Genomic DNA, 27,124 nt, shown 5'->3' on the forward strand with positions numbered 1-27,124 from the left:
CACAGACCAAAAAATGCTACTAAACCTTACAGTTCCGAAATCACAGCTAACACATATAAGTATTCATATATACGTGATAGCTAATGCACCTGGTTTTCGGTTAAGGGATACAAAAAACCTCTGAAACTACCAAAAGCATTTTTAAAAAATTCAAAACAACTTTTAAAAGCATTTAGCATCCACAGAACAATCACAAAACAGTTAGACAAAGTCAAGGTTTACCCCTCCTGGGTTTGGATGATGTATGTAATCCATCTGTAGCTCTGTCCCCTGGCAGTAGTACACTCATCGCCTGAACAGGAATTCCCAAACTTCGCTTGCTCGCTACAGCTCTTGGGACAGCAGTGGGTCCTGGCTCTGTGCTGTCCTGTCTGCATACGTAAAGACATGCAGAAGAGTAGGGTCCTCCTCCGCACTTAAGAATTGTCCTTCCCTCAGACCAGGACCCCAAATGGTCCCCTTACCTGTCCTATTCTCCTGCTGCGTGTTCTAACTCACAAACCCCATTACTCCACTTTGCTCCTCCTTCTCCTTTACCTTCTCAAAATGACCCCAGAGTGTGTTGCCAATATACACTCTGCTCCTGGATCTTGAACTACAGCTGTGGATCCTGACAGTGGTTGGTTCCCATGCCACCAGTGGTGGGCAGGGCAAGGAGAGAGCTGGGAGCACACGGCATGAAGATGCCACTGGTCAGTGGTACCTGACATGCCATCTGCCTGTTGGGAGCACTTCCCATTCACCAAGGTAACCTGGGTTAATGGGTGTCTCGACGGAGGTACTCACCCCTTGCCACTGGGGAGCACACGGATGGTTCATGCAGAATGGGTACAATGGCTATGGACTCTGCCCACGCACACAGCTCTCTACAGAGGGATGCCAGCACAGCCTGCGATCCTCAGTTTTGGAGGGCTACACTCCTCAGACCTTCACTCCACCTCTGCCCAACACACGTGCACACCCACATACACTTTTTACATTCACAGCAGCCAAAATTTGCTGTTTCCTTGATGACCCTCAAAAGCTCAGTGCTTCGACATTTCCTCTAATAACTTTTTTGGGAAGCAGAGACAGGAAGGCACAAGCCGTGATCTCTAAGCACTGATGAAGCAACAGACATGTCCATCATCACACTAAAAATAAAATGCTAATTTTTACTTCTGGGGTAGCAAAAAGAAATACCTGCCCCTTTAGCCAGTTGCCGCAACATCTCTTCTCATTTAACATGGTAAAAGTATTTTGAATTTGCGGGTAAAAGACAGATATCAGTCTTCTATACATACACACATACATATATAGATCTCCTTACTAATGTCATTAGCTTGCAAGTAGTTTAATAAATATGTGGTCACTACAAGGTATGAAGAAAACTATTAATAGTCTGTCACAGTTTATTATAGCTAGCATACCTACAGATAAATATTCAGGATTGCTCTTTAAATGCCAGCTATCCTGATAAAGAGCAATTACATACCTGCTCAAAGCAGAAGGTAAATTGATGACTAGCCCCTAAGCCACTACATCTAATAAGGAAAAATCAAGTCATAAGATTGAGGAGCAAAAGATAACTTCAACTTTCTCAAACCATTAAAGAAGTTATTCTGGACAGCTGTCTCAATTACTGTAATACTGTGGAAAACTAGGTAGCATCTGTAAAGAATAAAATTATTGTCATTTAACATTTTTACTTTCCCTTCTGTTAGAGGCTTAGTTCCACTACGTATTTGGAGCAGCTACTGTTTAAACCAAGCAGACCATTTTGGAACAGAGCTATTATGCAAATAATCTATTCTGCATTCTAACTAAAAGCAATGCTGTGCTAGTCTGGACAAGAAATGATGCACAGTGGAGTGTCGTCTTAATTTTTTTTTGTGTGTGCAGTGGAGCAACACCATTTACGATGGTAATGACAAAAGATATCTTCCTATCTAGAAATCAGACATTCAAGAATATAAACACATAACCACTTTTTATGGGCTAGAGTTTGGTTTTCATTTATTTATTTAAATATTTACATCCTTTTAACATATTTTTAGGTGCAAGTCATTGCAGTGATATTAAGCATTCTTCAATGACAGCAATATAAAGATCAACTTGTATTATCCTCTCTTAGCAAGTTTGTACAGTGATACCTGTGTATGCAGATTTATACCAGAGTTATATGAAATTACTTATCTGTAACACCTGAGTGAGATCAAAGATCCCAAACAACACAAGGCACCTGCACCATGCCTTAGACAATGCAATAGCCTTAAAACATCATATCAGTGTATTTCATGCCTAGCATTTTAATGCTATTCTCTGGATACCTGGCTTATGATGGAAGAAAAGATCATACCTAAGAACAAATGCAATCTGAGGCAATATTTAAAGATTAGATTATCCTTCATTGCAAATAGCTCATTTGTTTACTATCACATTGCTTTATTCTTTTTTTGCCTCCTTATACCATGAAAATGCTGAATATTCAGTTTAGATTCCCCAGCAGCTTTTTATTTTAGTCTAAAAACATTTACCTAACACATTCTTAACAAGCAAAGTGAAGAAAATTCAGCCATCTGTCTCTACATTAAAATAACAGTTATGGAAGAGTAGATTATTCTATACAGCAAGAAATTTAATGCTAGAAATTCTTATACTTTAAGCACTGTGTGCTTGTGTCAGTTTTGTATGTAAGAATGTTGAACGTGAACGTATAACAGAAACAATGATTTATAAGGAAACACAAGACAAAATATTTTAAAGATATTAAAGGCATTCAATACTTCAATCATGCTATATGTCCATGCTTCAAACTGAGAAAAAAAATTATCTGTGCTATTATTTTCTTACCCCCAGCACTTCACTACTACTAAATTATCACTAAAAATACTTAAAATGACTTGCTGGAAACAAACACAATATAGAGATAGATCCAAATCCTTACCTGGGAAACCCCCTTGTACCATTGCTGTACCAGCATGTACTTCAAGATATCTGCATTCCTGACAAACATTCAATGCTGTAAGCAGCTCAAATCCTCATCATACACAGACTCAGTGCCTGTCTTTCTTCTGACGACCTTGGGCCTATTTTTCTGAGATTTTTCTCTCCTTAAGGGCAAACCGTCTGTCTGTTTCTATTATGAGATGCCATCAATTATATTAATTTCAAGCTACCCACAAGCTAACAGTTACATCAGCCAGCAGATGAAAGCTGCCTATGAAAGTATGCAGGGAGAAGCAGATCTCTGGTTTCCCACATCTGACCCACTGATGCTCTACAGCTGCTGTTTGTGCACTGGCTTACTCTGCTAGCATTCGAATGACATCTCTATCCCCAAACACGAGTCACCTCAAACGTCTGTTTATATCGCTGTTAGCTGCAGGTACTATCGCGCTTAATGACCCACTGCATAGCAAAGTAGCAGTTAATTGACGTTATTTATCTAAGCATCCTTTTCATGCAAGCTACAGGGGTTAAAAATTAACTTCTCTTAGTCAAACAGCTTCATTAAATGTGTTACTTTCCAATGCTGTAATCTTGCAGTCTCCCAATGCTGATATGTGTTCATGGTGTAGGCTGTTTTTTTTTTAATGTCAGAAAACAAAACCAATCTGTCATTATAAGCATAAGAAAAATCCAAACTTCATCAGAACTTGTATTTTGCTGAAACCCTAAACAAGCAATATTAGTTTTCCTGCAATGAGTGCTGAACTAAAACATTGAAAAGAATCAAAATCCCCCATTTAGTAATTAAAAAGGGCAAAGACAGAACCTCTCTCTAAATTTATAAACATACTTAGTTATTTTGGGAAGTCATTAATTCTCTATTCCAAATGCTGCATTTAAAACAACTCAAAATACTCAGTTATTTTGTTGGTATCATTATTTGTTCATTTTTAAAGTTCATTGTCTTTTCTTTAGAATATGTATCACAGCACACACAAAGCCATCTGTTCAGTGCATTATGTACAAGCACACGGTAAAAAATACAAGAAGTCCCAGCTGCAATTTTACTATTAATTCATCAAAAATGTAATTTCCTTCTGCAATACTTCATCAGATGATGAGAACTGTGCATGTGATTCACAAATAGAGTTTAAAAAAACAAAACAAAACAAAAACAGCCCAACAAAAACCCAAACTAACCCACAACTTCAAACTACAATGACATCAACATTGCAGTCTATCCTCATGTGGCACAACAGCTTGTGAGTCTGCACGGCATGTAAAGCCCTTCTGGATCTGATATGAGGGCTGGTTAGAAAAGGTACATATTTTAGTTAATTATGGGTCAGAATGAGAATGGGAAAAGAAGATTAGCAGTACAAAGTCATATTAATAGAGATTAACACAGAGCTAAAAAATGGAAGTCACTGCTCTATTCATCTAATCATGGCTCTTGCACAATCTTTGGAAGTCCATCATTCTAAATACACTTGATACTATATTTAAGAAAGTTAAATATTGCCATTATTATTTTTTCAATATTTTATTTTCATAAAGCTTGAAGCATTTTTCCAAGCTACATCTTACTCTTTTAACATCGTCTCCATTTGCTGTTGATTGTAGTGACATCTATTGGAGAGGCAGTGTTTGGCTACACAAGCTGCCTCACCTGAAGATCACTGTTTTCAAGTTCCACCCCCCCCACCCCCCCACCAGATTTAAACTAAATTAAGAATTGCTTTTCATTTGTTTTAGCACAGCTTCACATCAAACAAGTGCTAAACAGTCAGATTCTCAAAAATTATATATTTATCAGTGATTTTTTTTTAGTTAGTTATTAGAAAAATTCCGGAATTATTAGCAAAGTGACAATGATCACTTTCCCATCTTTGCGCACAGCAGTACATCGACACTTCCTGAGCTCACAGTTTTGCACCTCAAGCATAGCCCATATACTTGACCATACCTTCTACAAATTCTCAGTTGTACTCTATTCCTTTTTTTCCATCTTTTGTTTTTAATGAAAGCCACCATCCTCTCACATGAGTACAAATATTATTGATGCTATGGAAGCTGCTAAAAACCTTAGGTATGATGAGGGCACTCTGCTCACATGCCCAAGTACTTTCTAACCCCAACCCAACCCTATCTAGATACCAGGCAGTGTGGGTTTGTCTGAACCAACCTACACACGTGTGCGCGTGCACACACACACACACACACACACTCACCTCTCTTGCACCCTGTGCAGCCAAAGATTTAACACAGTGGGGAACACAAAGTCAAAACACTAGAAAAGCTTTGAAATCTCTTGCTTTGGTAGAGAAACCACCATTTCTCAAAAAGCATTTTGGGAAGATAAATCATTATGCCTTCTTACAGCTTCATTGATTTCTACATTATCTACAGACAAAATAAAAGAAAGAGGGCATTATTATCCCCTTATTAGATACAGTTAAACATCCCTGCAGACAGGAAGTCTGAGCACAGCAGTATCTAGTCCATTATCTTAGCCACCTTTCACAAATTTTTTATTATTATCTATTTTTATTACTCTAAACTTATTTGAAACCAACCAGATCAATCTCAGTCAACTAAAGATTTTACTAAAAATTATAGTATCAACTGAAAATAAGGATTCCAAGTTCTTTCAACAGTTGTCTTTTTAGCTTTCTTAGAATGTTTTTTAAGGTCTTTCCCATGTGACTTATGATTGCTTCAACTCCATCACAAAAGTGTATCTAAATTGTACAGTTATGAATGCCCCAAGGAAAACCGTACAAAACATTCCATTACAAACTACTCTGCCCATCCATTTCCTCTGCTTCTTTTTACAACTAACCCCTCATTATAGCAATAAGCCGCAACAGGGTGCACATTAGTCTATTAAGCAGATTCTTAGAGCACACCTAAAGGAAAACACACCAATGCCTATTGATGCAGTCTGTGGCACAGCTGCTTGCAAGTACAAATAGCTCCTTTGTATGTTCTCCCCTCCTTTTACTTGTTCTGATTTTTAAAAAAATCCTATTCAAAATCTGATGTTTTCAAGGTTTGGGAAGCCTAAAAAACCTCATCATGAAGAGTGACCTTCTCCAAAATAACTTTTGCCATAGAGGAAGCATTTTCAGTATGGGGAGGAAAAACTCCAAACCCACATCGAACGTTTTCAGGTCTGTAAGGTGAAGCATTTTGCAGGCTCCTTTTGCAGCAGGATGCACATGCTACACGTTTTACAAAACTATTTTAAAGCATAAACCAAAAGCCTTGAAACAGCAAAGTCAAAGAAAAGAGTAAACAAAAACCACATCACACAGGATTAGAGTTGAATACTGATGAAGATTTGACAGTATCACTAGAAGAAGAAATAAAAAAAGAAATTAAAAAAAAGAGCAAATGTTATCTTCAACTTCATAGTCTAGCAACAAACTAAGAACTTAGAAAATAATATTGGAAGTAACAGTGGTTCAAATGAAACTGAAACATAAAGAAAAGCAGGTCTGAAACAAAGTATCCTGGATGCAAGAAGACATATTTGAAAAAAACACCTGGAACTTCTTTAAACTTCTTAAACCACAGAAACATGGAGGACGCCTGGAGTTTTTCTAAACTAAGAGCTACCTTATTGTTCTATCCCCAGTAAGGATTCACTCTATCTGGATCAAAAACAACCTTTGAAAAGAAAAGGCAGAACATCTACAAGACTTGTAGCACGTGACTGCTTGTTACAACAACTCAGCAATGGAAGCTACAGTTTCAATGGTGGAAAAGCAGAAATAAAAGGCAGTATTGCCAAAAAGCAAGTGGATTTAGATCCCACAGGGGAAATTAAATCAATACCAAAAGGTTATTCAGCCACTTTAAGGGGAAAACAGACAAAACAGGGATACTGTGAGGCAGTATGGACGGAACAGAAAGGAAAGAAAAATTTTCTAAATATGGTAGGGGAGACTAACAATGCTTTGCTTTCATTTTCAGTATGGGGAATGGAGAAGGACATGGAGACCAAAGATGAAAGCACAGGTCGAAAGAAGTGACAAGGAAGGAGAAAAAATGTCAAGTGGAGCAAGTAAGTTATTTCTGGAATATGAAAGAAATTGATGAGCAGGTTTGTGACTTCGCAGTTGTATTAATAAGAATGCTAAAAAATTAAATAAAATCCATCAGGAGCACAAAACAAGAACAGATTTAACAGCTGTCCCACCTCAAAATGCCCTCTAAGGCCTTCTATGCTATTGGCACAGATTGAGAACTACAGGAAGTAAATGAAAGAAGGAGAGGCTATGACGTGAATTTACCTGAACTGGCATAACTTCTTCCTTTTAAGATACCTGATTTTCTAAATAAGGAGAACAATAAATTGAGTTCACCTGTACAGTGAAGCTCAGAAAATTATTAGTTAAGTTCACAAAAACAGTGGAATGAGTAGGATAAGTGGGTAAGGAATAGATTAATCTAAAACGCAAATGGACAGTGTTATAAAGGCACGCACTGGCCTGGACTGAGATTTCTGTGAAAGGGGCTCAAGAATCAGGACAGAGCTATGAACATCAAGTAGTCCACAAAAACAATACTGTACTGGAATTTACAGAGAAAACTTTGTTTTTTCCAGTGATCACAGAAAAGAGACCCTGTAAAAGTCCATTCCACAGCTGCCAAGATGCTTAATACCATTAAGTTAGATAATTTCTAACATGCTTTTTACATCAAGGGTTGAGGTACAAATTTAGTTAAAGCTTTCTCAGCCTGTTTCTTATTTTAAAGAAACAGAATGAGGTGGGGAAGAATAAAACAGAAAATGCATATCTTGGTGTTTCAAGATTCCTGGGAAAGATGGCTATTGCAAAACGTTCAACTTCAGTGAGTTTTTACTCACTGGGTAAGGGAGAAGGTGATTCATCTGAATATATCTGCTTGCTGCTGCCAAATCTGGTAGGATTGATTAATTTAATATCAGAAGTAGCTTTACCTTTTCAGCTATTAGACTCAGCCGGCAATACCATTAGAGATGGCAGAACAGCTAAAAAATGCCCAAGCCCATCAGTAAGAAATTATTTCTGTATGAAGTATTAACTTAGGTCTAGCAAGCACTTGGACTGAGGCATATCTTAATTAGATAACTCAGGTGTCAGACTACTTCTCAAATATATCCTTTAACTGGGAATGGTAACTTTAATAACAAGCTGAAACCAGATTGCTACAATTTGACGTTTACAGAGTTGGTTTGAAAGCCCAAGATATATTCTGTCCAACATCCAGAGTCTGCAGTCGAATGCTCCTCCTGACTACCACTCCCCACAAAATACGGAAGAACCTTCTGGAGGTTACTATGTGGCATGCTCCAAACAGATGAGATGCCAAACCCAGTAGGGGGGAGTTCTGGAAAAATCTCAGTTGGTTCAAGAACTTGCAGCTTTCCTTTAAAGCAACAGTGGCAGAGCTGACCACCCTACTTCTGTGCCCCCATTACTGTTTCCATGAGAACAACCTTCCAAAATCCTTCTCATCTCCACCAAAGAAGCCCTAAAAGTGACAAACCAACCAAACTAATCAATTATCTCGGCTTCAATGGTACACCATTGCCAAGAAAATCAGCAAGAGCAGCTGGAAGTTCTTCCCCACCAGCACGCCCCAAATTAAGAGCTTCCACTCTGAATGGGAGGCATGGTCACTTCAAGGTCAGAAGCTACAGAGGTATCTCACTGCTTCAGCATACCCATAACTAGAGCAAACAAAAAGCACACCAAGACAAAAGATGATGAGAAAAATCAGTGTAGTAAAAAACCCAAACCAAACCCTAACAAAAACCCAACATGTATGATGATTTGGTATAAGAGCTTATAAAAAGAAAAAAAATTAAAGGTAACTAATTTCAGAAAATAATTTCTGACTCCTAACTGCAATTTTAGTATTCCTAAATATTTTATTGTAAGATAAGCTATGGATAACAATATTCCGCTTATCCAAAGCTGTAATTAACAAAGCAGTATGCTGGCATCCAAGTCATGGTGGCAGAAGCTCTCAAGTTGCACTGCATCCTACTCTCTAGGCCTTGTCTCTTCCACAGAGTGGATATTGTCATAATTCATTCCAAAACCCAGAACTGGACCAATTGCAGAACCTTTTCCATAAAAGATGCCACAAAAAATGAGGGTCCTTTTCTCAGTAGAGTACTGAAACAATAAATCAGCAGATTTCAGCATCGTCTGAAATCAACTGCAGGGTTTTCTGGACAAGGACTATGCACAAGTGGTTCTCAACCTACACCTGCTCAACTACTACTGCAGTTACAACAGTAAAGGACATCATCTGCCTTTCACTGCTGACATCACTGCCAAAGCAAGTCCTCTAGACATTGCTTAGACATTTTTAGACTGAAAATAGAGCCCTTACTAGATGTCTTCACAAGGGCTGAGCTATAGCAGCCGGGCTGGGAAGAGAAGACTAAGTTACAAATCGGTAGCCCTTGAAAAGAACAAGGTTGAGGATTAGATGCTATTGCCACACTGAGTACTACTTCCCATAGTACAAGCAATAAATGGCAGATACATTTATCACAACTTGATTGTTTTCCATAAATGTAACCTGATGTAATGATTGTGGCACTACTCACTCTCCGCACAAGCATCCTCATCCTCCTCTTCATCCACGTTAGCTTCCTCTGCATGCAGTCTTTCAAGTGCTTTATAGGGAGGTGGCAATTTCATTGGAGGTGGAGCCCCATATTTTCTCTAACGGATTCAAAGACAAATTTTTACATGCTTTGTAACCTCCAGACACAAGAAAAAAACTCCTATTGTCTACTGCACTGTACATGCACATACACAGCACTTAATTATAATGCAAAATTCTGCAGCATAGGCTTTTTACGCAAGAAATCAGAACAAGTGACACTGAACAAAAAAGAAAATTCAATTGTACATGCACATTTATTTGTTGACAAAATACTGTGTATAATCATAAATATGAAAGTGTGAACATTAATCAAGAGTTAAACATTAAATTATACCTCATTTCTCACCAGAGACAACAACAAAATTGTCTGGAACTGATAGAAGCCAAACTTTTAAACACAAAGTAAGAACTCAATCTTCTTATTGCATCTACAAATATTTCAACATAACAGTTCATCTATATTTTGGCTTAAATGTAAAAAAATATTTGTAATTATAATTTCCAAAAAAATTCTATTACCTCACATAAATACAGGCAGCTCCTATAATGATGCATATAGCGGCGCATAGCAGGCATAAAGAATAGGCTCTGAATCTAATGAAAACAGGCGCTTGTTCGTCCGAGCAACTGTTTTTATAGCTCCAAGTAACTGGATCGTGCCTTAATTTGCTACGTGATTTCACTAAATTACATTCAACTATATCCCATGCAACCCCACTACTAATAGCAGGATGCACTTTAGAAAGGGAACACCAAGTATGATATGATATGCCATTAGAGCAACCAGAAGGCCTGTAATTAACTTCGTCTAAAGCTGGGAAATACGACTAAACACCCAAACATCAAATTCAAAATAAAATTTTTCACTGTGTGCAATGAAAGCTGAACCTGCATATGGATTTCTAAAATCTTGAGCCGAAATTTGTATAGAATAGTCTAACTAGCAAAGTGCAACACAAGCAACATAGAAAATTTTGTGAGATAAGATAGACATCATCCCATCCATTTATAAAACATTACAGGAAAGTGCTGCACTGGAGACCGCATAACAATAATAACTGGCATTAATTCAATCCAATAGTACTAAGAGCACTTGGAAAGGTGACAGCTGTTTCCCCGAGGTATACAATACACCAAATACACCTCCCATTTTTTGCTTGACACCAACACAGGTAGAACTGTGCAAAATGCATAAGATCCAGGAAGCATGAGAGGACTCACCTTCTATATTACTGAGCAGGTAACAGCAGAAAACCTGCAGCCCTGCTTTCAGCTGCCTATGACAAAACAGTAGTATCACTATAATTTAGTAATAACTCGTAGTCTAAATGATGACCCTTTGGCTTTTTAAGATGTTAAACATTTGTTAGAAAGTCTGTGTGAAATTATACGAGACACCTAAGCTTATCCAGGAGTTTGCTATGGCTCAGAAGGACAAGCTTCTCTTGCCCCTCCTGACCCTCTGAAAAGCCAGAGGAGTAAATTGTGCCAGAGTACTCCATTACACCATGTTTTCTATTAACACAGCTCTTTCCAGCAGAGATGAACAAACAGTTTACATAGCCAACCAGCAAAATAGTGGTAGTATCTCGTTTGTCCACAAGCAGCTCAATTGTTCTAAGCGGTTTTATGTAATTTCCTTCAAGTAATCATTTTTAAACAAACAGATCAATAGAGGAGGACAAAAATCAACAAATCAGAGAAAACGTTCAGTACTGAAAAGATAATTGATCATAAAGGAAAAAGGCAGATTTTCCAGATGGATGTGGTTGCTTTCAAACCAAACTCTTTTGTAACACTTAGAAGACTGGACTAGAAATATCATTGATTCCCCATAGGGATGTGGACTAGTAATCCACTAATAGCCACTCTTTCCAACTCAGAGATGCCCCTACTGTAGCACAGTATGACTGCTTTGTGAATCAATGTTCAAAGCTAAAACGGAGCTACATATTTATGCACTGAAGCTCTTCTATATTCCACCCACCAGTTTACAGCACCAATAGATGAAAAAGCTTTGAAAAAGATTAGGCTCCCTCTTTAACCTCCAAACAGTATAGAACACAACACATTGGAGTCCTGGAGATTAAAGGCGGAATGTTGCAAGAGGATGAGCACTTTTGAGATTAGAAATATGGATAACAAAACCAAGAAAAGGGGATTGTAACTGCTTCATTTTAAGTATTATCCACTGACATGAAAGAACGACTTCAACACCTTTTTTTTTTTTTCTTTTTAATAAAAGAGCCTCATAGCTTCTGTATCTGACAGGATCTGAAAGGAGTCTTACAAAAAAAGTTTTGGAGGCAAGAGGGCCTTCTCAGTTATCCACCACATACCAGACTTCCGAGTAGGATCAAATGAAGAGCTCATCATATTTGAAGATGGCATGTATAAACTGCACCAGGTAGAAGTTATTGTCTGCACTAATTCTGTCTCTGCTCCTCAGTTCTGACACCCTCAAAGTACCTGACCTACACTCATCGGTCAGCACAGTTCCCACAGAAAAATACCTAGGCCATTACAGCAATCCGGCTGGGAATGAGAAATTAAATTTTTCCCTTACAGCAGTGATTAAAACAAATCCACTGGTTTAGACCAGATTTTTTTCTCTTTTAAATTTGCTGTGAAGTTGCTTGAAAGTTACTGTGCAATAATTGCTTCACAATTAGCTGGCCACTTACAGATCACTTGGTCATTTCCTTGTCTTACACAGCAATGGGGAACGTAAGAGAAATACCAGATTTAATTATCTTATAATGTGATTTTACTGAATTTCAGCCAGCTTCACATTAAGAATATCATCTGTGTACATGCTATTATTTCTGTTTCTACTGTACAAAGAGAATCAATTTGCCTCCATGTGGAGCAAAGCAGGTACTTGCAGAAAGATGCCAGTGAAGAGCTGCAATAAGTACAGGGTTTCAGCACTCAGGGGAGACCAGCAGAACATCTGTCAGAAACCTGCCTTGTTTTTGGCAGAAATTTGGCAAAAATTACTTGAATCAAAGATATTTCAACAAAACACTTCAAAATTCATATCAGACTGCGGGGCGAGGCGTATCATAGAGTTATACTGCATGCTATTATACCATTTGATTTAGTAAAACTTGGGTATAGCATTGAATGGAATAAATACCTTTTCTCTCTTATTTTCTTTGTCTGCATCTTGATCTTTGCTGAATTTGATTCCCTTAGGCTGTATGGCAGGAGGCACCTGAAAAACAATGCATACATTACGCAGATTAGAAAGAACATTATAGCCACAAAACAAACATCCAAAAGTTAGGTAATGACAACCATAAAGCTACCCAGTGCACTCTTCACGTTACCCCATGTAGAAGGGCATTGCAGTGCAGTCTTTAAATTACATTCTTTTACTGAATTTACAAACATTCTCTAATTATTTTTAGTGCTCACTGTTTGATATCTAGCCCCATCTCTTCATTCAATTAAACATTACTCTGCAGTCAACAATATGATGTACATTCTTGATACGGAGCTCAGTATGGACTCCTGAAGTGTCAGTTCTTAATTATTCAGATAGAGACCAGTGTCCATGCACAGACACCTTATAAAAGAGAATGTGTTTAGCCTCGATGTTATATTCCTTTTTGCCATTCTTTATTCTTTCAAAATGTATCATATTCCCACTCCTCCGACAGCACCTAATTTTGGTGAATGGGAGTTAGGACTGCAGTGCAGCACTGCTGAAAGTATGTGAATGTCTAGTTTCCTACAGCCTACAGTTCAAAGCAAAGCAACTCAAATTTCAGGTTATCTGTCTTTCCCTTGATCTCTCTAGATTGACTAGGAAAGTAAAGGTCAGAGATGCAGCTGAACACTTGAATGTTCTGAGAGGTGTTTTGGATCTCTTCTTGTGAAAAAGCTGATACAGGAAGGAAGGCAACTCAGTTACCATCACTGTGATTTTTGCCATCACTGCTTGAGCACCTTCCCAGCATAGCTGGTGAAAGTCGTAATAGATTTTGGAAGATCCCCTGGAGCACTCGAAAAGTAATGGAGACTCGGTTGTCCCAGATTTGTCTGCAGTTGTCAAAAAAGGAGACCTTTTTGTCCTGAGGTCTCCTCAGGTCTACTAATCCACCAAAATTCCCAATTAACTTCTCAGATTATACCAAAAGTAGAGGGAAGTCTTGGGTTTTTTTTGTGGGTAGTTCTAGGCAGGCAGAATCATGTGCCTTTTCTTACTATGGCATTAAAACATTTCTTGCCTTGGCCTTGAAGATGAAGAGGTGATTAAAATCTCTTAAAAACTAACTTGCTCCCAAATAACTACTTCAGCTTCCTTCAGTAACACATTTTACACGGAGCTACTAGTGTGAATCTGAGTAGTTTTAATTACACTTTTGTTCATTTGGATAAGACAGTATATTTATAGATTATGAAATATGAACAAATTAAAATACACAGGGCCAGGCTCAATTACACAGGTGGGAGAACTGAATTGAAACCTAGTCAACAGATTTACATCGACTTGACTTATATCAGAGAAAAAAGGTTTCAAATCAGGCCAGACAAGTAATCAATCAATCATGTGGTCTATAAGCAGAAACTCTGACAGAAAGGATGGACATGAAAATTGATGGAACTTCCTGAAAGGAATTTAGGCAAGTTTAAAATAAGATGCATATTACACATTTATTAAATTTTGGAATAAAAATAGAAATAAACTTACTTTTGGTATGTTAGACAAACCCTGAACTACAAACACAATGGGATTTCCCGCATTCTTGATAGCTTCTACTGCTTCCTCGTGTGTGGCGTTTTGTAGGTCTATCCCAGAAACCTAAGAAACAATGTTTATTTTTACTAGGTAGCTTGTCTTTGGCACAGAGTCATTACAAGAGATCATACACATTTGCAGAAGATTAGTGTATCTGAGGAAGGTACCAAAAGGAGCCAAGAGAAATTATTTGTAAAGTATGTTTCCATGATGGTTTAAGGAAAAGTATATTACTTAGTATCCATAATTAAAAGATGGACATACATTTCCCAAAGCAATTCTTCTAGGTCAAAACATAAGGAATAAGATTGTCAGAGTGTGCTAGATATAATGTTAGGTATAATATATCTCTTTCAGATTTTACCAGTTTGTGAACTAAGCCTGTTTTGGAACAATTTCTCAAAATATCACACACAACTCTAAAGCACTATCTGCTTGGGAATCCAGATTCAGAAGTATTAACTTGGAGAAAAATTAGTAAAAAACCAACACAGAGCCACACATGAGAGCCAGGAATGGCATTCGCCCCTACGGCACCTGCCAGAATCAGGGATTTCCTCCAAATAGGAGTTAATCAGACTGTTACCTACTCCAAATTCACACACATACAACAACAGCCCAAATTCCAGTGTGAAGAGTCTATGTTCTTCTATATTATAACTTATGCTTGTAAGTTACAGCACACCTTTATTACTCATTTATATGGGAAGAGGGCACTCTCATTTTTTTCATTTCCCAGTCAGATACCACGTCCTATCTTTTCTCAAATATAGAGGAGAATGTTAAAAGAACTCCATAGTCAGACCTTAAAAACGAGAAAAGATGACACCAGGGGTTTCTTTTGGTTTTCACAACACAGTGCTGTCAATATTTCATGAAGTGGTGGCAGTATTTTGTCGCACTCTCCTCCCAAAGATGTTTGAGCCAATCTTTATTCCTTAGAATGAAAACATAGGTTTATCTGCATTTACCTCAAGTATTTTATCCCCAGTTTTTAAAGCCCTTGTTCTTCCTGCTGGGCTGTCTTCCAAAACTTGTTTGATGAAGATCCCTTTAAGTTCTTCTCCATTCTTCAGGCGCTTTATGACAGTTTGTCCACCAACAATACTGATTCCAAGAGACACATGAGGGTCTCTAAAGATCTCAACACTGAAAAAAATACATGCGGTAGTTTAACAGCTTGAAACAGTCTTTTTTAAACTAAATGCAAAGCCTAAAACATATGTAAGCTGGTCTTTCAAGAAGATTTAAAAAAGGGATAAATTCAGAAGCCTAAGAATGCTCTCAACAGAGTTGGCTTTTTACCCTGATAGACCTCACCCCACAAAAAGAATAAAATTCTGCTGCCAACCCACACCCACTGGGCAGAGGCTTTTATTTCAGAGAAAGTCAGGGTAAAATAGGCAGGTCTTCAAGTAAATGCGCATCCTCTTTCAGTTTGAGCAAATTGTCTGGAATGGCAAACACTGCAAGTGGCATCCTAGACAAATAATAAAACAAAAGGTTTCATAAAATTTTCTGAACACTGACTTCAGTATATCAGATGCATATTATTCAGCTTAAGCAGAGATTTTCTGATCATATTTTACTTAGGACCATAAAAACAATTCACCTAAAAATGTTAACAATACAACGAGGATGTGGCTAAAACTTGGCTTGGTAATTTGGACTTCTGCCATTAAGTCTTGCAGAGAACCTATGGAAAAGGAGACAGCAGCACTATGTGCATTGTTCACACCTAATAGTTATTAAATGAGCAAGAACTTGTAGGTCATCCACAACGTAAACCCGCCAAGCTTTCCCAAGTCAGCTGTATAAATAGAAGGCATAATTCTGTTGAACATCTGTTAAAAATTCACTGTATCTAAGAAAGCCCAGGGTACACAAGCACCTTAAAGTTATTGGCAGAGGAGGGAAGAAAAACACCACAAGAACTAATCAGGCTCACAGAAAAAAGACGTAAGGTAAATGGGAAGAAATAATGTAATTAAATGAACATACGTTCGTGGTGGTCCCCAGTGGCTGAAGTTTGGAGTTTCTTCTCCTTCTCCTTCTTCTCTCTCAGGTAATTCACTAATTGGGGGCAGAGGAAGGGGAGGAATAAAAAAAATAAAGAAGGCATCAGCCATGCCAGGTCGCAATTCCTTGCATATTTTGTATCTGGCAGGGAGACAGCAACGCCTTCTCACACTGTCCAGTTTAAACCAAATGTGCAAAGTCAACAGACTAGACAGGAATTTTTGTATTTAGGTTTAAATGTACTTAAGGAATTATCCAGAAATAAACACGATGGGCAGACCAAATTTATAAGCTGCTCTGTGATATACAAATCTGCACTGCATTTACTCATTTGAAATTACTATTTAAGCAATTAACGTTTACTTTCTGATGAATATACTGTGATTCTTATAGAAGGGTATAAACATGATAAAACCAGTCTAGCTCACCAGAAAGCAGATCATGATGCAACTGCAAGAATAGATCCAGTGTGTTCCATTAAATAGCCCAGAACAGGGTGTTAATTAAACTTTTATACTGTGACTCACCTATTCACAGAATAGGAACGGAAGTATGGAATTGCATGCCCCCACAGAAAGACTGAAACAATACATTCCTCCACATTATTTTCTGTAGATCTGAGAGCTGTAAATGCTACTTGTAAACTGCAAAAAGGAAGTAGGATGTTGTGCTGGAGAAATAATGCCCTTACTTTATTGCTGAGCTGCTTTCCATCTCTGGGAAGGTTACAGATGAATTAGGGAAGTACTGAGGATTTGAATCAACAGGCCACAAAAGCAGATCCACTACCCACTCACTCAAAACTGGTGGGGAAAGAATGGGACACTTGACAGATGTGGCAAATATCTACAACCAGTGCCAGCTCAAGGCTTCTCAGCACCACTACCAAGGCTCATTTCTTGCACAGGCCTCTGAGCAATGGCTGAACTGCTCTTCCCAAAAGGAAGAACAAAGGAAAGGGAAAACCAAGAAGACAGAGCTATGATAAGGAGGTAAGGGGAGAGCTCCTTAAGCAGTAATGACCAAGGCTGCCATCAAATGCCTTTACTCTTTATTGAATGGATATTCCAAGGACTGTTTCGGACTTAAGTTAATAATGGATTTTAAATCTTGTACTTCAGTAGTCTCAGGTTGCTTTGCCCATTGTTCTGTATTGAGGTTCGTCTCTGAAGGCCACATACTTCCTCCCTTTTGCTGTGGAATAAGTGAAGTAAGTGGCAGAGCCATTCACACTTTTATGTCCCAGTACTCAGGGTAGGAAACGTGGGAGTTAAATATTAAAGAAGATTGTAAGGCTAAATTCAGCTCCTTGAGCAAAAGTGATAGAACTGGCCATCTATGTATGCCTTACTGTTTCACACAGTTTTTGATGATTAGTTAGCTAAGAAAAGACAACAGGTAATATCAAGAATGGAAAATCTTCTAAAACCTGAAGTCTTTCTCCATACCTACACAACGCTGTTCTAGGCTGAGCTAAGGTGGTTAGTCTCCCAGATTCCAGGTCCTTGGAAAAAACATAATCCTCATTTTTTAGTTCTTCCTTTTCAAGAGCTTCCAGATCAACTGCAAGCCCAGGTCCTTTAGAGTCAATCCGAAGCTTTGTACCTGAAGAAGAAAAGGTGTAGATATGAACTTTTGCTTCCTCTGCCCCTGCGTCTACCAGTCATCTCCCTTGGAAGTAAACCCCTTAGCTCACCATGTTCCAAATGTGGGTGTTGTGTGATGATCAAGAGGCTTAGAGATACAGAACATTTATTTTTGAAAAAAATTTAACCACACTAACAATTTTTTTATAGTACCTTGCTTCTGATGTACATGCAGTCAAAGTAATAACAGGGAACGCCAGATCTTTGAGGAACTGAGACATGCTTAGGTACAACTTACATGACAGATGCTCCTCACAAAAACACGATTAGAAATAATTAAACCATCCTTTATGCAGGGAGAGCAGTGCAAAGCCCTGCTAGAGCACAGAACCCCGTCATGCTGGGGAAGACTGATGTAATTTTGGTGACATAAATATCAACATTAATTGAACCACAAGAGCTCCTTGCAAGAGTCATCAGCCTGCCACTGTAGCTTACACAGTGTCTGCTGTACAAGATGCAGGTGACAAAGAAACGAAACAATCCAACTTCTTTTCTCCCAGCCAGTGAGTACTATCTCAGGCAGGTTGATAATTTTATTTCCCTGATGATCTACCAAATTCTATCCATCCATCATCTCTGGCCATCAGACAAGGAGAAACGTTGCTCCTGAGCAGATTACAAAATCAAGATACATGGCAATGATGTACCATAGAGTTCACTTGCAAATTTTGGTTATGGTAAAGTTACCTCCAGAGCCTGTCCATTCACCCACACACCCCACAAAGTGCAAGATTCTATAAAATCAGCAATCAAAAGTGACTGAGACAAATTCCTGACAGACATTACAGGCATAAGTTGTTTTACTTATGCATGGAGTCCTACTGGGGACATTAGGAGATGATAAGAACAACCTGATTCTCCACTGGCAGAACAAAGCTGCAGCTACTTCCAGTAACACTTGTGACAACTGTAGGTAAAGATTTGGAGGAGGAAGCAAGATCATGAAGCTGAAACCTATTTAAAGCCAGACTGTCTTGAGCCTGCAGAAGTCTTAATTTAAATATTTTATCATTTGAAAGAATTTGTGTTTTAGTGTAAAATTTAAGTTTGTAAATATGAAATTATAAGATAAAGAAAAAACTTCTTACAAACCTAAATCCATCTTGGTTTTTGCTCCTGACTGGGTAGTTTCAATATCAAATATGTCTTTTTGGTAGCCACTGTGTGCTGTAGTTCCAGAAAATACTGAACTTATCCTAGCATTTTCTTCACACTTCAGAGGAGAAAAAAAGTAATTAAAGTTCAAAAGCAATGGTATCAACTTATACAGGGGTATTTGACAAGAACATTGATTTTTACAGCAAACTTTCACATTTTCTCAACTACATTCATATTTATTCAGATAACTACAAAATACTAACCGCTGATTTATGCACTACATATTAAGAAGAGGCATGAAAAATGTTTTGTGCAATTGCAATATAAAGCAACTGTATCTTTCTACTTGCCTGTAATCCAGACAAGAAGTTCTTAACTCTTGCTCATTTGTTGTTTTTAAGTAACAAATGTATAAATTTAATATTGTGCACTCAGGTATAAAACTGTCACTAGAAGCTGCATTTTAGCCTGTTTATGTACATAGTGCATAAGGGGACAAGCCAAACAATACCTGAAATTCTCTGTGGCTGTAATATTAAATCCTCTTCCACCTCAGTTTTTCATAAAAAAAGCATACATCTCAAGAAGCTGGTGCATGGAATGCTGCTATTATCACCTTTTTTGTTTGACAAGCAAATGAACAGACTCACAAAAAATAATTCTCAGAGTAGTTGAAAAGGACATATAAATAAGAGTTTTGCAATTTACCTGAAGCACTCTCTCCTTCTGTTCCTTCATCCACCACTATGCTTGTTACAATTGCTTCCACTATACCATTTTTTGCTCAACTACACTATCATCTGGCTCAAGGAACTGATTTGGGTTAAAAATAATGAGGAAAAGAGGGAGGAGCTCCTTTTACTGACATTGCTGCTGAAGACCCTGGACTATTAAAACCATGAAGTGACATTCTGCTATTACTGCATGCACCATATTAGTCCAGCTTGTAAAAAAGAAATGAGCCCAGAAGTCAGAGACGGGAAAGAAGACACAAGTACAGGATGCCTGTAAATACACCAACCACAGCATGTATCTCATTTGTGCAGTTAAATATACAGACACTAAGTAATCAAAAGAAACTTCCAAAGTGTACAAAAGGATAGACTGGTGCCAACTAGAGGTACCCAGATATCATCTATAACTAAAACACTAGAAAGACTCATAGAGTTTAGGTCTGGAATTTGCCTTGAGGTATGGGTCCCATGGTCAGGGTACAGTACTGAGACCAACACAGCATTCCTTACCATTTGATCTTCATTGAATGGATATTCCAAGGACTGTTTCGGACTTAAGTTAATAATGGATTTTAAATCTTGTACTTCAGTAGTCTCAGGTTGCTTTGCCCATTGTTCTGTATCGAGGTTCCTCTCTGAAGTTGCCTTCTGTCCACATGATGCGTTATATTTCAGGAAGTCTGAACTGTCTTCATACTCATCATCCACCAGCATTTCCCGTTCTTCATCCACTTCTTCTGTTCTGGGGGTCAGAAATTCATGCATCTCCCAGGACTCCTTCTCATACCCACTGTCATTTTGAGAAAGCTGAAATGACCTTCCCAGGCCCAAATTTGGTTCATCAACAAGTTCTTCTTCAAAAGGTGTTTCATCTCTGAAACCCTGCACAAAACATTACAGGAATATAGATTTTACATTATGTTTCTTGCTAACTCTTTTAAAACTATGTTTTATGTTAGGCCCATATTAAAAGTACATGCTAATTTTGGAACTGAAAATCTTCTACCTTTTGCATTTTCTAAAAGAAAATACACACTCTGACTTATGATTTTAACACCAAAAGTAGACACTGCAATTTAAAAAAAAATATAAATAAATTTAAGTTGCAGTGCTTAGATATTGCCGCAGCCATTCAGAATAGCCAATCTGGAATGAAGTTAGAGAAGAAGAATTATTGAATAACACTAAAAAAACCTACAGGAAAATGCATATATATATAAATCCAGCTAAAGTATCTCTGTGCTCCAGACTTATCTGCTATCACTTTATGAATGCATGTACATTTCTTACAATACCACCAGCTAAACAAAAACCAGCCTGAGTTTGCTTATGCAACAGTATCAGCAATAAAAAAAAAAACCAACCAACAAACAAAAAAGCCCTAACCAAAACAAAACCCAAACCACACAAAAGCCACAGTCCATTGGGTGTTCCATACAATATTTAATCAGGGAGAGGGGAAATGGATGATCCATATCCTCAAAAAAATAAAAAGCATAATTGTCTGCTCATTATCTAATACCCTGACTGTTTTAAAGAGAGTGCTCAACATCCTACCGAATTAAAATCACAGAGCAACAAATCAAAAAAAACAAACAATAAAACCAAAAGAAAAGGTATTAAAACCCACTCTGAATGATCTTGCTCAACAGTTCTTTCTCTGGGATTTGTCATGTGGCTCCCCAATTTCCAATGCTCCATGCTTCTCCAAAGGGAGTGCTCATGGAGTGAGTCTGCACAGGCAACTCTGAAATTTTACGCCTCGCACCAGTACCAGGAAGCTTGCCACACACAGAAAGCTTTTCCTCTCTTTTCTTCAGGCCACCAAGTATGTATGCCCAAACCCAATCTTCAAGGCACCGAAACCCCAAACACTGAAACCAATCTACAGATTGAAGGGTCCTCAATAAAAATGTTTTTCTTTCTGCTTCCTGCCCCTTCCCAGACTCCCCAAGGTACTTCGCTATTTCTGACCTTTAGTGTCAGAATCCTGTTTTGTCAGGTTTGTATAAATGTAGAAGAAAAAAACCCAGACATTGCCAAAATGTTTGCATAGTTCAAATGTGAGGCAGGAGAGAGAAAAAAAAAAAAAAAAGAGACAGACAAGAGCATAAGGAAACAATGCAATAATATTTGCTGGCATGAAAGCAGAACATTAGCAATCTCGAAATTAGCACATTTTGCATCAGCATTAAATGTTCCTTTAATCTATTTGCCCTGTGTACCTCAATCTCAAAAAATACCCAGCCTAAAGAGATTCTAATTCTCTTCATCTTTACTTCATTTCATTTCGCTTCACTTCTGCAGTGTCATTCTCCAAACACTTCTGTAAGAGGCACCAACTTCATTGTTGTATAAAACAGTTCACTAAGCTCAGAACCACACAGCAATTTGTATTACCATCTCCTGATACAGCAGTTAGGTATGTATAATCACAGTCTGCTGCACTGCAGTAGCAGACACTACCAATGGAATAGGGAATACTGCAAACATGACAGTAAAGTCTGCTGTTGTAACATATAAAAACCTTCCAATTCTTTTGTCAGCTTTATCAGCACTATGCTAGTGCATAAGAGCGGAAGCCATCAGGAAGCCATCATGACACACCACTCTTGGCTCTTATATGAGCAGGTAGGATAAATGGATGGAAGTTTTATACTACTTACTATCAATGCTGTCATACATAAGGTAAAAGAAAATACAAGCAAATACCTCTGTGTGTGTTTTGTACAAAATGATCGTTCCAGTTTCTATATTCAGCAGGACTTTATAATAAAATACTTTTTTAAAAAATACTTAATAGCATTAGTTTTATTTAGGAAGCCGAGAAACAATCTGAGCTGGCAGAGGACTAATTGCTCTGCCAGGAACCCTTCCTATGCACCCAGAAAACAACAAACTATTTACAACGTGAAAATCAGTAAATGTCATGTTCAAGCTAATTTCTACATAGTATACCTGTACCTATGATGTAATATTGCTCCTTTTGGTGGTTTTAATATACCACTTAACCATTAAAGATATGTTTGTATCCAGAGACAGGCAGACGTGTTCAGCAATAAGAAAATCTAGAATTTATTTTTATTAGTGTATTGCAGTTCTGGATGATCCTTTATATATTGTATTTTGTGGTCTAAAAAGAATGCATCTACCAATGTGAATGAATAAACTTTTGCAAAGCACTTCGGAACAGATGAAAATTCAAAAATATCCACACCTCTCACTCTACGCAGGTCACTGTTGCACTATTATTGCCTATTACCCTGGTATCTGAGTTTCTCACTATCTTTAGTGCCTCATCCTCCCACAATAAACAGAATTATTTCTCAGAAAACAAGAAAGAGGATAATTGAGGAAGAGAGTAAAGAAATTGCCCAAGGCCACATAGGAAGTCTGTGAAGAACAGATTTCAAGCTTGCCTTATACACTAAACTGCTACTTTGTTTTGCTTCATTATAATAAAAAGTGCACTGCTTCCATACCTTACTTTCTTTGCAAAGCTGAACCAACTACTTACGACTACTAATAACATAGCATTCCTATTTCATATCCAAGGTAACCCAAGGTATTTTAATGACATAGTAAATTTGATAAGGCAGTTTGGGAACTGCATTGGTAAGTGCTATGCATAAGCTTACTGTTCACAGTACAAGTTAGCTATTAGAGTCTTTTTCAAAGGGAATCCAGCCTGAAGTCAATCTGATACTTAAGTCTTATCTGAAGGATATACTACGTTTTACTATAAAACATAATTTCCTGTCTGTATAAACTTAACCTGAACCAAAAGAGTAACCAAATACCTGTGGTGCTTCAAGTATTATTGAGAAATTAATATTATCTATTGGTTCTGGAGATCCAGGGTTGGTTTCAATGTTTCTGGAATCCACACTGTGCATGCTCTCCTCTTCTTTGCTTTCTCCCTAAGACAGACAATCAAAACGGTGAGTCAGGAAAGCAAACAAAAAACGTCCCATATTTTGCAATAAACTAAAAGGGAGAAGGAGAACCAGTCATTAGAAAAGAGATGGGAAAAAGTTACAGAATTATAAAAAAGGGAAGTCATAAATGAAGACAAAGACAACAGCTTTTATTCTTTTAAGATATTAGTACAGATATAGTAAAAAATAGAGATGCATAGCAAAGAAAGACAAATACAAGGATATGAGCAATGAAATATCACTTTTCAGAAAAGGAAATAATATATTTAACAGCTTTCCTACATTCCAATTTCACCACTCCTCTACCACTTTGAATTATAAGCACTTTCTATTAGATAGTGCTTTGCTTTAATTTTGCCTGGGTGCCCTTGATGAACAATACTGCAGTGTTCTCAAGTATACTACTGTCTGTTCCAAAGCCCTGATTCTAGAAAAAGGAAATTCTATTTGAATTTACAGACTTCACTTCAAACAGATTAACTTTGATGTCAGTGGAGTTCAAGCAAGCACTTAGCAGTGAGTTAGAGTGAAATGAACTTCAGCACATATTTAACTGATTTGCTGAACTGATCGAACCTTGTTACACCTATGCGTAGGGCCAGTGCACATCGGTTTGCCCAGACACCTCTTCTGATTCCATGTGGATATTCTTTCAGGAGGAACTTGAGAACATTGGTTTTCCAGTCAGATCTTTGGGTATTGAGCTGCCCATTTGCCAGCTAGCCAGAATTACTGGACATGTTGAGGTGTATGCATAGCAACTTAGTTGCACCCCACATGCATACGTACTTCTACCCTGAATTTCCCCTCCCCCCACCAAATACAACAACCCAGTCTACACATGTAATAGAATCAAATAGAAAAAAAGTTAAAAACAATCCTTACCACCAAAGGCTTGCAGATTCCAAGAGAAACTGTACCTGGGGGCACAGATTTCAACACTTCCACTGCCTCTGCTAAAGTGGCACTGTCCAAATATTTGTCATTTACAAACACCAAGCGGTCACCTGGTAAAAGCTTGCCCCCACGTTCAGCTACTCCACCTGCCACCAAAGAGCTGATCACAATGGCTGTTCTTGTTGGATCTAAAGGATCCTGGGGGGGGAAAAATTAAAAAAGTCAAAGCCCCCAAAAATATTATGGTTTTTTTGATTATGTAAAGACCACGTAAGTACGCTCGTCATCTAATGCTACAGAACTGAAACTTGCGGAGACATCCAAAAGGACTTTCTACTAATACTGCCACGGCTTTCAGTTTACAAAAATAACAGTTTTCAGTAGGAAGATATTCTGTCACTTGCCTAATCCATTAAGAAATTTTAAGATCTGAAAGGTGACTGATACCCTAGCTGCCCTCTTCTTACATACACAGAAACAGCCAGGCCAACCTGCAAATAGGAAAACACTGGCACTCTTCCACAAGCCTCCATCCAGCATGTTACGTGCTAACGTTACATAAAATAACCAACCTGCATCCAATTCACGAGCTTCATAGCAGCAAAATTGATGTTAAAAGAAATCATTGCAAGACTAGAGATTTAATTAAAAATAATGTTAAAATTAAAAAATAAAACCCAAAACATTCAAGAAATCGCAGTATACTGTTTGCTTTATTACTGCAGTGTTCCTGCTTTGTCAAATCTGCATGACAACTTATAAAAGACATTTTCTCCACCTGTGAAGCTTCCTTAACAGACAATACAGCAACAGAAGAGTAACTAAGATTATTACTGAAGACAAGGACCATCGTAGTCATGTATACAGAGGAATATGAAGTAGAAAATATTATTGGAGATGCTATAAACTAATGCAAAGTTATTCACTTAATTTTTTTTCCAGTATTAGCCTTTGCTAATGTCACATACCATTTCCATCATGCATTCAGTCATTTAAAAATTCATCCTCAATCTAATGAAATGATCGTAAGTTATGTAGCGGCAGAAAGATATGCAAAACAAATTTATGAGTGGGTTTTGGTTTTTTGTTTGGCTTTTTGGGTTTTTTGGCGTTTTTGGTTGGTTGGTTGGTTGGTTGTTTTGTTTTAAGATTAGAATTAGCATTTCTCCCCCTTTCTAAGGGCTCATAAAGTTCAGAAATGCTCCTTTTATGCACTGGGTCTTCAGATGCATAATCATGTTCTATTTTTCCCTCAGGACTTGCATCTTATTCAGGGCACGGGAGGGATAAAAAAACCGGGCAAAATTCAAATCACAAAGACCACTGTGAATTCAGCACCTCAGCGTTAATTTGAAAACAGGAATGGCTTTTTTAACTCTTTATTTTTATATAATTATACATTGCTTTCCAAGGAAACATGTTTTTTTAAGGTATGTGCTAACACATGAGGCAATGAATGTAGTATCTGTAAATGGCTGAAATTAAAGAACTGAAATTAGAGTTCAGCAGGAAGAGCTATGCTGAAGTTGAATTCAAGTAAATACATATTACTAATAATTCTCTCCTGTTCTACTGCTTAATCCTGCCATTTTATAATCTTCCCAAACACTGGGTATCCACACTGTACAGAAGCGGCTTCCTTGCAAGTATCATGTCCTGATAATCAAGCCCAGCAACCTCCCTCAGCTGCGCAATGGTGTTCTGCCTACTGAATCTGTGCCAATATGCTTGGGCTGTCCGACTGTTTATGCTTAAATCTGCCTCACACAATGCCGAGGGGAAAGGACTGCATTTGTTTCAAAGAGCAAGCTATCCACATTCTGCATACACTTTGGAAATTTTCAGAAACAAAACAAACACAAATGCAGGAAGTCCAGAAGAATCCAAAGGATTCCAAGATGTAAAAAAAAAAAATAAAATTTTGCTTTATGAGCATTGAAATTTGAAAATGTAAAGTTACTGCTGCCCTTTGTGTAGAGAGTCAGCTTTGGCTGCTCTTGCCAACAAAACCATGTGCCTAACCATCCTGATGACAGCTGACCACAGAACAAACACTGTTTGACACAGGCTTTTGAGATGCTTTTAATTTTTGAGTTTGCTCCAATGCAAAATAAGAATAACCTTTTGGACTTCTTTGCAAAACCCAGGATCATGTGGAGACAGCCATTTTCGAGCAAGTAAAGCACTGTTCACATTAGGAAGGCTTTGCTAATAGAACTAAACCAGCACGTTTTCCTATCATGGGCTCATCTTGCCATGGCAAGCAAGGTTTATGCTGGTTCCCTAAATGGGTGAACGCTCGCTCAGCAAAACTACACCTTTGCTGACACAACAGCTTTTATACTATGACTTTTGCTGGCTTAGCTATATTGATAAAAAATGAACAAAACAAAACCAGCACTTGTCCTTACTGACGCAGATAAGCTGACAAAAATT

The 27,124-nt window shown here is 37.8% G+C and overlaps 1 protein-coding gene across 6 annotated transcripts in view; it reads right to left on the reverse strand.

Annotated features, from left to right (window-relative positions):
* PATJ (PATJ crumbs cell polarity complex component) overlaps positions 1-27,124 on the reverse strand; it is a 156,516-nt gene that overhangs the window by 78,256 nt on the left and 51,136 nt on the right. For all 6 annotated transcript variants that reach the window (XM_064454937.1, XM_064454934.1, XM_064454933.1 and 3 more), the window contains 10 exons: positions 24,677-24,886; positions 23,654-23,773; positions 20,364-20,735; positions 19,114-19,234; positions 17,821-17,977; positions 16,355-16,426; positions 15,325-15,502; positions 14,306-14,416; positions 12,746-12,823; positions 9,545-9,662 (listed from right to left, as the gene is read on the reverse strand). In XM_064454937.1, coding sequence (XP_064311007.1) covers positions 9,545-9,662; positions 12,746-12,823; positions 14,306-14,416; positions 15,325-15,502; positions 16,355-16,426; positions 17,821-17,977; positions 19,114-19,234; positions 20,364-20,735; positions 23,654-23,773; positions 24,677-24,886 — 1,537 coding nt within the window. The remainder of the gene's footprint in view (positions 1-9,544; positions 9,663-12,745; positions 12,824-14,305; positions 14,417-15,324; positions 15,503-16,354; positions 16,427-17,820; positions 17,978-19,113; positions 19,235-20,363; positions 20,736-23,653; positions 23,774-24,676; positions 24,887-27,124) is intronic.

Source organism: Phalacrocorax carbo, chromosome 6, assembly GCF_963921805.1.
Source record: "Phalacrocorax carbo chromosome 6, bPhaCar2.1, whole genome shotgun sequence".
NCBI classification, from domain to species: domain Eukaryota; kingdom Metazoa; phylum Chordata; class Aves; order Suliformes; family Phalacrocoracidae; genus Phalacrocorax; species Phalacrocorax carbo.